Here is a 12,135-nt window from a genome sequence, read left to right as displayed (position 1 = left end):
TGCAAACACATTAGGATAAGCTCATGGTGCTCAGAAGTCAATGGCAAAATTGCTGTTGACTCCACGGGACCACAATTTTTCCTCTCAATTCTGAAACACTGTTTATTTTTTTCTACATTCTAGCCCTGAAATGTGCACAGGAATTAAAGATGAGAAAAGGTACTCCAGCAGTATGATAGATGAGGCATGACTAATGTAATGGTCACGGCTGCTACTTTATGAAAATAAACACTTATAAAATACTCCTAAGACTCTTGGGTCCAAGCTTAGATTTCCCTCTTCCCTATATGTCTATTTATGAGGCAGTTTTTTCCCTGTGACATCTTTTTACAAAGTATTTCTAGGATCCACTTGACAAATAAACAACATGACAAAGACCAACCTGCAAAGCCACATTATCAGAACAACATTTTTGATTTAATGACTCTCAGTGTGATTGCACAAACTACAAACTTTCAAAGAATTTTTTGTTTTTAGGGAATATGACCAAAAAAAAATTCATTTATAAGAGGTTCCCCATTTTGCTGTGTCAAAACACCAGAACCCTGGCTCCTGGAAAACATAGTAATTTTCTTGCCTGGTCGCACTGGTTGCTTTGGGAGTTTTTTGGATCACAGTCACAGGTCTGACATCCTTTTCTGCTAGCCAGGTGCCAGTAGCCAGGGGCACATTGGTCACAGGTGGCACCCAGCACGTTGGGCAGGCAAGGACAAGCTCCTGTGGCTGGGTCACACAGGCAGGCTGCATCCCCCCCTGGGCACATGGCAGGGTGAACACCTGCCAGATTGCACATGCAGCCTGGAAAAAGAGGGACAATCACTACAGCAGACAGTAATACAGACAGCTGATGGACAATCAGAGCTGGATATAAAACCCACACTGTAGGTTTGCTTTTAGTGACCCTGAACGTGTTTAATCTCACACACAGTACCTGCCTTTCTGTATTAACTTACATCTGGCTTTGACAAAACTTACTGTGAATGTTCAACACTTTTAATACAGGCACAAAAAATGAAGGCTCGGTGAATTTTAAATCTTATTAGAATGTGCAATGTTAAATATATTGGGTAAGGATAAGTTGATTTACAGTAAGCATTATCCAGCATGGGAATCCCCAGTAAGCCAAGTAAGATAAGAAGCCTTCCTTGTGAGAAGCCAAAAGTTCTCACTTAATGATTTCTAACAGACATCTTCCAAGAATGAATGAGGGATGGGCTTGGACCTTATTTTAGAGATTCCCAGAAAAAGACTTTCTTGGCTATCCTTATAATTATCTTGGCTATAAAAAAAAATCTTCAGTCAGGCACATCTGTGAAAATGAGTATAGAGAAAAATTGGGAAGAAGTTTGACCCTTGATTTTCCTTACACTTCTACTCTTCTGTTCAAAGTGCTAAGTTAGTGATGTGTCCTCACAGAATCTATTAAATTGCTTGAATGAGCTCACTCTAGCCACTTAATGTAAACAACTGGTGAGGCAGGAAATTCAGCAAGGGATCATCTGGTTAACTGAGATCCAACTGAGCTTAGCTGGAATTAGCCAGCAACATGGATAAACAATTATCACTGATTCATTTACTTTTGATTCCTTCCTGATGCACATTTATTTTTCTAACAGAGAGTACTGCTCATTTCACAAATTAGTGTTTTCTAGGAGTGATATTCAGTATGAGATTTAGTGAGACTTGAATGACAAAAATTTAATAGATGCCATGTTAAGTTATTTGTATCACTGATACATTTATATTTAGTAAATAGAAAAATACATTTGTGATTCTTATATTTTGCTCTATTTATCTGCTTTAGTTTTATCTTCCCTCCAAGGTCTAGCCTTTCCCTACAGCCTGTTTTTTTAAAACCATTTTCTTGGTAGTAAAACAGAATTGCAGTGCTGTTACTTACTTTGACAGCTTTGATTGAGGGCTGAGCCAAAATAACCTGGTTTGCAGAACTGGCAGTTTGCTCCATGGGTGTTGTGTAAACACTTGGTGCATTCCCCAGTGACCCTGTTACAGGACTCTGGGTCTGTCAAATCAATGTTGTTATTACAGGGACATGGTGCACAATCAAGCCCAGGGCTGCTGGCATTTTTGTAGAACCCACTAGGACACTCGTCACACTGATTGCCTGTTAGAGGAAGGTAAAAATATTGTTGGCTGATGGGAATTCAAGTGAAACATGTAATTTCCAGTAATATTATTAAAATATTCAGACTATCTGTTCAAATGCACATTTTCAATGGAAAATATCCACCTGTTAAAGGGTAATCCATTACCATTTAATCTTCTGATCAGTTTAAATTATATCTTTCCCACTGAAGTCTGATGGAAATACACCCTCCTCATCCCAAGCTGTTTATACCAAGGAATTCCTTTTAGTAAATAGGTGCCCCATCATGCACTTCCAAACATATTTTTCCATCAAAGTCCATTCAACAGCAGTAGTCAGGGCTAGCCATACTTGCAGGATTTTCCTTGGCCCTTCACTCCAGCAGCAGCATTGAAATGTGGGAGGTACCCAGGAGCTCAGATGAACTCTGATGCTCTGTCCTTGCTTGCTGGCATTACAACTATTTCTGCATTTCATCTCAATGCCTGCCCTGATTTGGGTGCTACCTCTGCCTCTTAGAAACCATTCTGAGTAGACTGGTGTTTCTGGAACCATGTCCACTGGTTCATCCTCAGCCAAGGACTCTGCCACTTCACTGTGCTCCTCAGGACCCAGAGCCTTTCTCAATCTCTGAGAAGAGTGCTTCAGTGCTACAAAAGTGACCAAGAGTCTTGTTGGAAAGTAGCAGGAGCAATAAAGTCCAAAACTGAGAAGTGCAGTGATTAATGAGGAAGGAAGCCCCCTGGGTGAACACCAACATGAATCATTTTGGCCCTACAGCAATTGCTCAAGCAAAACTACTCTTGACTTATAAAGGAACCTTGCCAAAGTAAAGATGGCAGCATCGCTTTAATTTTCAGCAGTGCTTCCCATTAAGCTTTGCTTCCATCACAGGAAATCTTTCTAATGCCCAAGGAAAAGGAAATATCTTCAGTTTTCCCTTCAGGAATTCAACCTAAGTCAACAAGACCTTAGAAAATGAGGAATCAGTTTGCTGCAAAAATATCTGCATTTGAGACTACTGAGAATTGAAGCCCCATTTCTAAAGTGACTATTTGAACAATGAAGCAGTCACTTTAAGGCATCATGTCAAAGAGTTTCCTCCATACGGAGAAAGACTTTCTCTGATTGGGAAATCTTATCAGCTCCTTTTGATGCCCTAATCATTCCCATTTGGGCTTGCAATGCTTCTTCTTCAGAGGTAACAAGCAACTGCAGTTCCTCTCCTCAGCCTACCAGATTAATGTAATGCCCCTGGAAAGGAGAAGATTTCAAGAGAGTGACGTCAGAACAATTAATGACTTCACTGTATCCACATAGGTGAATCCCTTTTTAAAACTAACTGCACAATTCCCATTCTTCCTAATGAAAACTTAGCCACATAATTTCAGTAAACTTGAGGGATAACTCTTCTTAGCTGTTTTATTAGCATTACCTCATTGTTATTTCTGAACCCAACAGGTGGAGGATGATCTATTTTTCTCTTATGTTAATTTTAGTAGTATCAAAGCCAGTCCTTATTTTGCTTCATACCTGAATATCCCTCGAGACAATTACAGACAAGCTGTGCAGACTGGGAGTCCTGGTAACAGGAACGTGCAAAATACCTATCACTTGTAGGTGACCCTGGACACATGCATGGGTGGCAGGGTTCTCCATCCAGAGGGTTTCCATAATAACCATCCATGCATCTGCCAAAGCAGGACAAATTGTCAAGTGCTTCATGCAGGTGAATCAATTTATATGTATATATTGAAATCAGTATTCTAGACCATGGTAATGCTATCTCCATCAATTGGTAGAGATATGTCAAGTTTCAAAGGTGTTCTAAAATGGAAAATCAGAGCTGCATTCTCAAAATTTGAAACAAAATAAAAAAGACATGTTTTGCTTTCAAGAAATGTTTGTGAAGACTTTTACCTACTATGGAACTATTGTAATCTAAATTATTATGGTATGACATATCACACATGCTCTACATAGACAGCTAAAAGCTGCTATGTAAAAATTCTATATATTTACCCATCAGTACATACATTCATCTATTTCCATACAGACACACACACAGAATGGTTGACATGACAGTAAAGTGTGTTGGCACAGGCAACCTGGGGCAACAGCTCTTTCAAGGTGCTGGTGGTTGTGCTGTTACCCAGACTGGTGGGGGCTTTTGGGGCTCCCTGGAGGCTCAGCCACTCTGCCCACCACCAATGCCTCTGCATCCCAACCCCCCATAGTGCTGCAGCAACAGCAAAGCAGAGGCTTCTGAAGCATCCTCAGTCTTTGATCTGCTTTATTATGGCAAATGGGAACACAGTTCTCCATATGTATACAGGCAGGGCTAGAAGACTTGGCTACCTGAGTATGCTCCCCACAGAGATCCTGCAAAGCCACAGGAGGAGAAAAAGTGTTTCACTCTCCCATTTTTAATCTGTTTGCCATCTGCAGCCAAAGACTGCACTGTCTAAAAGCACTGCAGGAAAAGCTCAACAGGTTTCATGAGGAAATCCTCTTAAAATAAATGGCAAGGTATAGCCCATCCAAACCAAATTAACAAACTTAATTTTGATGCCCATGTTGAACTGTAATACTGCTGCCAATGTACAAAATAAAAAAGAGGAGAAGTGTTCTGAATGGAGCTGGAACATGTGGGGAAGGTAATTTGCTGGTGGTATGGAACTAATACGACCAGCAAAGAGGGTACATTTACTTAAACTCCTTAGAGGTAATTGCAGGTATTAAAATGAGTATTCAGCAAATATTCAGCCTCTTGGCTAGCCTTGTGCTGGATTTTAAATTTGAAAGCTGGCAATTTGGAACCTGGCAGGAGTGAGTTCATCCCACACACAGCGCTTTGTGTGTGTCTCCAAGTACATGGTGCCATAGTGTCCGTGTCTCAAATGCCTTCTTGCAGGTAGCCTGCTGCAATGCTGGGTGCATGTCCTGCCTGCAGTCCACCCACAGGCTTTGCATGCACATTCTCACTTGCATTTGCCACAGAAATAGTTACCTGACATTCAGCAGGCCCAGTTTCATCCTGGTTTAGGTGCGTGTTTCCTGTTAATCAATGCATTTGTAGCTACAGAGGCATTTTGGAGACCACCAATGTCAGTGTCAGTGTCGGTGTATCTTTGCAGCGCTGCCCTGAACTGACCTTTCACAGCGGCTCCCGGCGGTGAACCCGCGGCAGCCGAGGCACTCTCCGCTCAGAGGGTCGCACAGCTCGGCGTGGCCATTGCAGGGACAGGGCCGGCACTGGGGGAATCCGAAGTAGCCGGCCAGGCAGCGGCTGCAGCGCTGGCCACCCACGCCCCGGCGGCAGGAGCACTGCCCCGTCACCTGGTCACACAGCGCGCCCAGCGAGCCCTGCGGGTGGCACTCGCATGCTGGAAAACACCCAAAGCAAAGCTGTGTCCGTAAAGCCTTCCTGCCATCTCATCGCTGGCGCTGCTCTACGGCAGCAGGGGTGCAAAATCTGTTATTCATGGAAACGTTTTTATATTGCTTCACACGTAATCTGGGATTTAAAGCCCTAAACACTGGGGTGTGCTAGCGGCACTGGCAGGGTGCTGGCTGCAGGGCACTCACCGTAGCAGCCGTGGAAGCCGAAGCCGTAGCTGCCTGCAGAGCAGGTGTCACAGCAGCGTCCCACGACGTTGGCTTTGCACTGGCACTGGCCCCCCAGTTTACTACAGCTGGCATTCAGCGACCCTTGGGGATTGCACTTGCATGCTGGCAAGGGGAAAGAAAATCAAAACACGTCTGGTTGTCAAGGAGTTTTACTGCTCTCATCAGCTTGCAGGTTTCACACTCTAAAATAGGTAGGAAAGAGAATGATTTTTCTTCTCAGGGGTTCACTAACCTGGCCATAGTTTAGATCATTTGATGGTGTAGCATCAGTGGTGATGGTATATCAGGCACAAGTCTTGGTGTTGCAGTTGCCACATTCAAGGCACTGCCTTCAGCACACAATTGGGGTAGGACAGAAAGGGAGTAGCAAAGTGTAGATCCAAATAAAGGCATCCTGAAGTCTAGAGAGGTTTGCTATAAATCTGCATTTAGCTGGACCACTGGACTTAACCTGCAAGCTGTAGTCGGTCTGCATCTGTGTACTGTTTGTATCCTTCTGGACACCATGAACTAACTTGTTGAGTGAAGATGCTCTGCTAACCTACAGAGGATGTTTGCCCAGGATGGTCTGGAAAACACTAGAAAACCAAAGTGCCACGTTTCACTGGGAGAATCCCATCACTTTAGGAATCAGGCCAAAGGGGAGTTAGCACAGCCTAAGCCTAAATGAGGGGCTCACTGGTTGCACAGCTGTGACCTCATTATCTGATATTAGAGTGAGGCATCAATCCTTCTAAAAATCATCCAAGCAGATGCTATCACTTTGGAGGTATGCTAGGCTCCCTGAAAGAAGCTGACCACCAAAGTTGTCCAGAAAAGCCCCTTGTGTTATGCAAAGTGAAGAGAAGTTCCATTTCTCTGGGCCAAATACCTGGGAAATTCCCATAGCTACTGAGCCCAGCTAATCTTTCCATGGTGGATCCAGGAGGCTGCCTAGGGATTTCAAATCCCACCTGCTACTGCATTCTTGCTGGAATATCATCAAAGTTTTCTTGGTGAATCTCTTCAAGTGCACCAAGTTGTACCATCATGTCTGGAATTTTACCAAGGCTTTCAGCTGGCCTACAGCATCTAGAGACAGGGCTTAGAAACATCTCTGTCATTTAACAGCAGCCAGAAAAGTAGGAAAGTTACTGTCTTGGCCATAGGACAAAGTCATCTGATTCAAATGCTTTTCAGAAGACACAAAACCACTGCCATGGCCTCTGTCATGCTCAGGAGTGATGAACTCTGAGATTCATACCACCAAGAGATGTTTGCAGCACACACAGGGTTCAGTGGAATATTCCCTGTGCATACATGGATATCACATGCTGACCAGCTTCACTTCTCCAGCACTGCAGGCTGAGACCTCTACAGTCAACATATGCTACAAACTCAAGGGGAAAGCAGCAGCTGCCCAAAGGAGCTGCCTGTGCAGGTCCTTACCGACGGCGCCGTTGTGAATTCGGGCTGACAAGCTCACGATGAGCCGCGCGCACGCTTCGGGCAGGACGTGAGGCCCAACTTCAGATGCAATTTCTATGCAGTGATACTTCTGGTACTCATCTAAATCCTTTTCACTGCATAAGTTCTCCACAGAGCCAATCCTGGGAATAAGTCCAAGCTTTGTCGTTAAGAGAGAAAAGAAAATATTTTTGTTTAGATATATCGAAAATCAGAATTTCCCACATTTTCTTAATGTGCTTTCCATTGCAACGAAAGAGGCCTGGATCTCTGGGTTTCCAAATCTGCAGTTGTGCCATTCTGTCATCTAAATTCACATTTATTCTGAAGGTCTAAACATTCCCTGAGTTCTTCAAATAAGAGAGATTGTGTTTAAAAAAATAAAATTATAGTAAGACCTCTGATATATGCTCAGAACTGGTCTTGTTGTGCTGTGTTAGTGACTCCAAGAGCAGTGTCTGGCCAACATTTTTACTGGTATTATTGTGATAAAGAAAATTCATCTGAAAGTTCTACATCCAAGTATAGTCAGCCCCTGAAGGGTCTAGTTCTACAGGAATAATTTGAGAAACAGACCTAAAAATATTTTTCTCAAGAGAAGGGCCCAAAACTAACACCCTGTTCCTGACTTGATGGAAAGTTGGGAAATATCTGGACCTGATTCCCAGGAAGTACACAATTAATTTTACTTTTCCAACATAATCTTCAAAAATATCCACAATACTGACAAATTAGAGATATTTTTAAAACCTAAGTGATGAGAAGCTGCACTAATTTATATTCATAGCCACAGCATCTCATCAACACATATATATATAGTGTTCATAATCAATGAGCAACAGGTAGAGATACATGCAATGCATGCAAGAAGTATGACTTGTGTTGCTCCATGAAAATTAAACAAGATACAATTCTGCCTTTCCATACAAAAATATGAAAACAGTGCCAATGGAGATAAACAGAAGCTGAATTTCTATTAAAATACACTATGCATGATTTAAAAATACTTCTAATAAGTAACCACCATCTGTAAATATAACCTCAAGGGACTTGTGACAGAACTACTCACTGAGTCAATCAAGATGAATGATTTTGCCTTTGTGTCAGAGGCAGAGAGCTGAGAAAAATACACATCCACAAAATATTCTGTTCCCGGCTCCAGGCAGACTGGAGTTTGCAGAATTGCAATCCTGTTTTACGGAAATGAAGCACAGTTATAGGCAGGAGTCAGGACAAGGCAAGTTTACTGGATGTTGTGAGCTCTCCCTCCCTCTGTGACTGCAAACTGAAGCCTGCAGTCTGGAGCAAGCCCTGATGCTGAGGAGCACACCCAGCCCCATGCTTGCAGGCTTTGGGAAAGCTGCAAGACTTCTGCCAGATGATTCACCAAATTTAAACCTGTGGAGATCAAACTGAAAATGGCAGGTTTTATTGCTTCTAGCAATAAAAGGAGGTTTGCAACTCACTGTTCATATTCATCCTTTTCTAGCCCTATTTGATCAAGACATTGGTCACATCCTCTTACTCTTAGCTTGTCTCTATTCTTTACACGGGGCCAAGCTGAAAAGCTGGTTTTGAAAACAGACTAGGACAGTGACTTTAAGTCAATATTTCCTTTCTATACTGGAGCAGCTGCAGTTGGATTTTCACCAGAACAACCAACCCCAGCCGGATTTCAGGCTGCTCTCCTGGATTTGGCAAACCTTTGCCAGATTATGGACTGGGGCATCAGACTCCTCCTTAGATCCCAAGTAGTATTGTGGTGTGCCAGCAAGAGAAAAGGCCACACGTGTTTCTGATATTCCCACTCCCCACACGTGTTGCTCTGCAAGGCTTCAGTAAATGATTTGTACACAGATCTACAGGCAAAAGGACAGCAACAGTCAGACCTCTTTGTAGCTGGGAGAGTCAGCTCATGTGGCTTCTGTGAAAGGACCTTGTTTTTGCAGTGTTGACCTGACAAGATACCAACAGGTCGGATGGCAACACTCGCAAGCCAGTCTTCCAAGAGCTATAAAAAGAAGACAAAAATCATGGCTGTATTTTATATCTGAAAAACCTGCTTTCTCTTTGCAAGTGTTAATGAAAGCCATCTGAATGATTGCATGCTGCAGTGACAAAACAGATTTTCTCTTTATTCTTTACAGCACTGAAAAACAATGTTATTTGTGAAAAATTCATTGTATTTGCAATGGCTAATGAAAAGCAGAGACGGAAATGGGCCCTCAGCTGGTTCAAATGGAAACAGCTCTGTTAGAGTCATTGGAGTTGTTTCTTTTCTTAGCACAGTGTTATTCTGGAGAGAACCTTCATTACCTGCCTTCTCACACATCTAATAAGAAATAATAAAGATAAAAGACTTTGTAACAAATGTGTTTAAAACCCAACTCTTCAATCCTTAGACAGAAAAAGCTACCTCAAACCAACCCACAGAAAAATTGTTCCTTTGTTTTAAGACACTGGGAGATTGTTTTGCCTCAGAGTGACAGTCATAGAAAAAACTACAACAGATGTCAGGAAATTTTTGAGTTGTGGGACTGTCCTAGAGAATTACAAAAGAGTAAGGAGTATACAAAAGCTGGTACCAATAAAACACTTGTGTTTTTGAAGACATGGGTGAGGACCTGAGTTACCGGATTTGGATTACCAGATTTCCCTAGACGTGTCATCATCACTGAGAAATCTTCTCCAGGCAATAAAATAGTAATTTGGCTATTTTCCTACAATTTTCACACATCTCAGAGTCCAGTTGGAGCAACTGGGAAGCAGGATGCCTGAAAAAGGCCTGGCTAAATATCTATGCAGATCATTCCTGCCTGTGCACATTTTACTGCCCAAAAAATCCCAGCTAGGAATATAGAATGCTTTTCTAAAAGGAACTGCATTTTCCATGTGTTTGATTTTTGAGTAAAAGTCCATTCCAAGAGAGAAACATTCAGAAGATGAAATCTTGTCTGATGCTTAGAAAACACTTTTACTGCTGATTTTTCATATCTGAGTGAAAGGGTTAAGGGGGACAGTGAAGGACATATTACTTGGTAGGTAAGGCAAATTGTTACTGGGTAAAAAGCTATGCAATTTTAAATTTAGATATAAAGAACAAGACAAGCTGCTCATCCTATCACAACCTCCCAAGACACACGAGACACCACAAGTACCTCAGGCTCATAACGAACTGTGACATCAAAGTCCATAGCAAAGGGAACATTGTTGATAACAAATCCCAGCCCAGCTCCGCTGGGGACGCGGGCAAAGCCGTGTCCTGTCCACGTGACAGCCCGGCCGGCGCTGGGCTGCCGGAACACCACTGCTGGATCTGCTGCTGGATCTGCCGCTGGATCTGCTGCTGGATCCGCCACTGGATCTGCTGCTGGATCCGCCACTGGATCTGCCACTGGATCCACTGCTGGATCCACTGCTGGATCTGCCACTGGATCTGCTGCTGGATCTGCCACTGGATCCGCCGCTGGATCCACCGCTGGATCCACGCCCTGCCCCAATTGCACCACGCCCTGCAACGACACTCTGCACTTCAGCAACCCACTGAGGCACATCACAGAAAAACAAACTGGGAAAAGGAAAGGAAATGTCTTTGCCACACTTATTTTAGCCATCACTCTTATTTTCTGTCCAAGCTTGAGATTAATAATCTAAGAACTCTCTCAAAGGTTGGATATTTAGGGTTACATGTAAAGAAAAGCTTCCTATAGCAATACAGAGGGACTGGAATAATCCACTCACCCCTGAATATTTGGCATCTCCAAACATTCACATTGCAAACCTTTAACAGAGTAAGCCTGATTTCATACATGGCTGGACCATTCCATTATAAGCTGGATACATAAATATCAATAGTTAAAACGGCTGCATTTAAGCGCAGGAGGTACCATGCTAATGTCTTGGTAAACTCGCTGGAAATTACTTGCAAAAAAAAAAAAAAAAAAAAACAACAAAACCAAAACTGAACAAAACCAAAACAAATAAAACAAACAAACAAACAAAAACCAACAAAACTTTTCACAAGGACTTTTCCAAAAATTCATGGAACTTGAGTCCACAAAGTCACTGGACAGAGCAGAGCAAGCCTGTCAGTGTGGATTATAAAATGTGCAACCCAACTGTGTACCAAAAAATTGATTTATGTCAGGATTGTAATATTTAAGACTGTGAATCCCGTGTGCCCAGGCATTTCCTTGTCTTTGTTACAAAACAAAACTTTATTATTTGGTGTAAGCTTAAGTAACTACTCAAGTACTAATTTACCTGTTCCAATCCAGATTTTCTTACAGTTCGTTTCTTGTTCCTGTTCAACACAATCTTTCCATTTTCAATCATGAACTCATAGCCTTTCTTCTGGAAGTAGATGTCACACCTTGGAAGAGTGCTTGGCTGAACCTACGAAGTAATAAAAGAGGAGCAGCATTGTCTTGACAATGTTGAAGGGTGGTAAGCAAGCAAATGAAAATCCACATTCTTAAAACAAGATCATTCTTGCTGGGAGAAATTCTAAACTGTGGCCCAGCAGCTGCTGGAAACCTTTTTTTCCTCACTGCCTTAAAAATTAACTTGCACTTTCCCCTCATAAGCTATGTCCCAGACATCTGTTTTCCATTTAATTATTGGACTGTAGGATAATTACCAATTGTAGCTATAGCTAAATGTTTGTGGATGCGACCTGAAAATAAACATTTTTGTATTATTCTTTATAGTTTCTGTACAACATGCCAGAAAAAAAATGTTAGCAAAAGCATAGATAGAGATGCGTCCCAGGCTTGCACTCAGCATGGGGAACAACTACACCCACGTTTAAAGGGGGGGGAAAAAAAAGTTATTTTTTCTAAAAACATTACAGATGGATGCCAAATTCTTGAGGAAATTAGGGTACAATCAATGCCTTTATATAAGGCAGCAGGAATTAGTCCAATGAAGCAGAGAGTAATTTGATTCTTCCC

General features: G+C 42.3%; 1 protein-coding gene across 1 annotated transcript in view; it reads right to left on the bottom strand.

Annotated features, from left to right (window-relative positions):
• The window catches only part of LAMB4 (laminin subunit beta 4), a gene marked incomplete at its 5' end in the record, with an annotated part of 39,354 nt that overhangs the window by 13,921 nt on the left and 13,298 nt on the right, over positions 1-12,135 (bottom strand). The window contains 11 exon segments of the mRNA XM_079304605.1: positions 578-798; positions 1,901-2,125; positions 3,641-3,798; positions 5,262-5,493; positions 5,696-5,839; positions 7,166-7,343; positions 8,253-8,373; positions 9,073-9,194; positions 10,342-10,491; positions 10,494-10,529; positions 11,447-11,578. Of these exon segments, the coding sequence (XP_079160731.1) occupies positions 578-798; positions 1,901-2,125; positions 3,641-3,798; positions 5,262-5,493; positions 5,696-5,839; positions 7,166-7,343; positions 8,253-8,373; positions 9,073-9,194; positions 10,342-10,491; positions 10,494-10,529; positions 11,447-11,578 (1,719 nt within the window).

Source organism: Erithacus rubecula (assembly GCF_903797595.1).
Source record: "Erithacus rubecula genome assembly, chromosome: 4".
NCBI lineage: Eukaryota > Metazoa > Chordata > Aves > Passeriformes > Muscicapidae > Erithacus > Erithacus rubecula.
The sequence above is the reverse complement of the archived record's forward strand: the minus strand, read 5'-3'. Positions and strand labels throughout refer to the sequence as shown.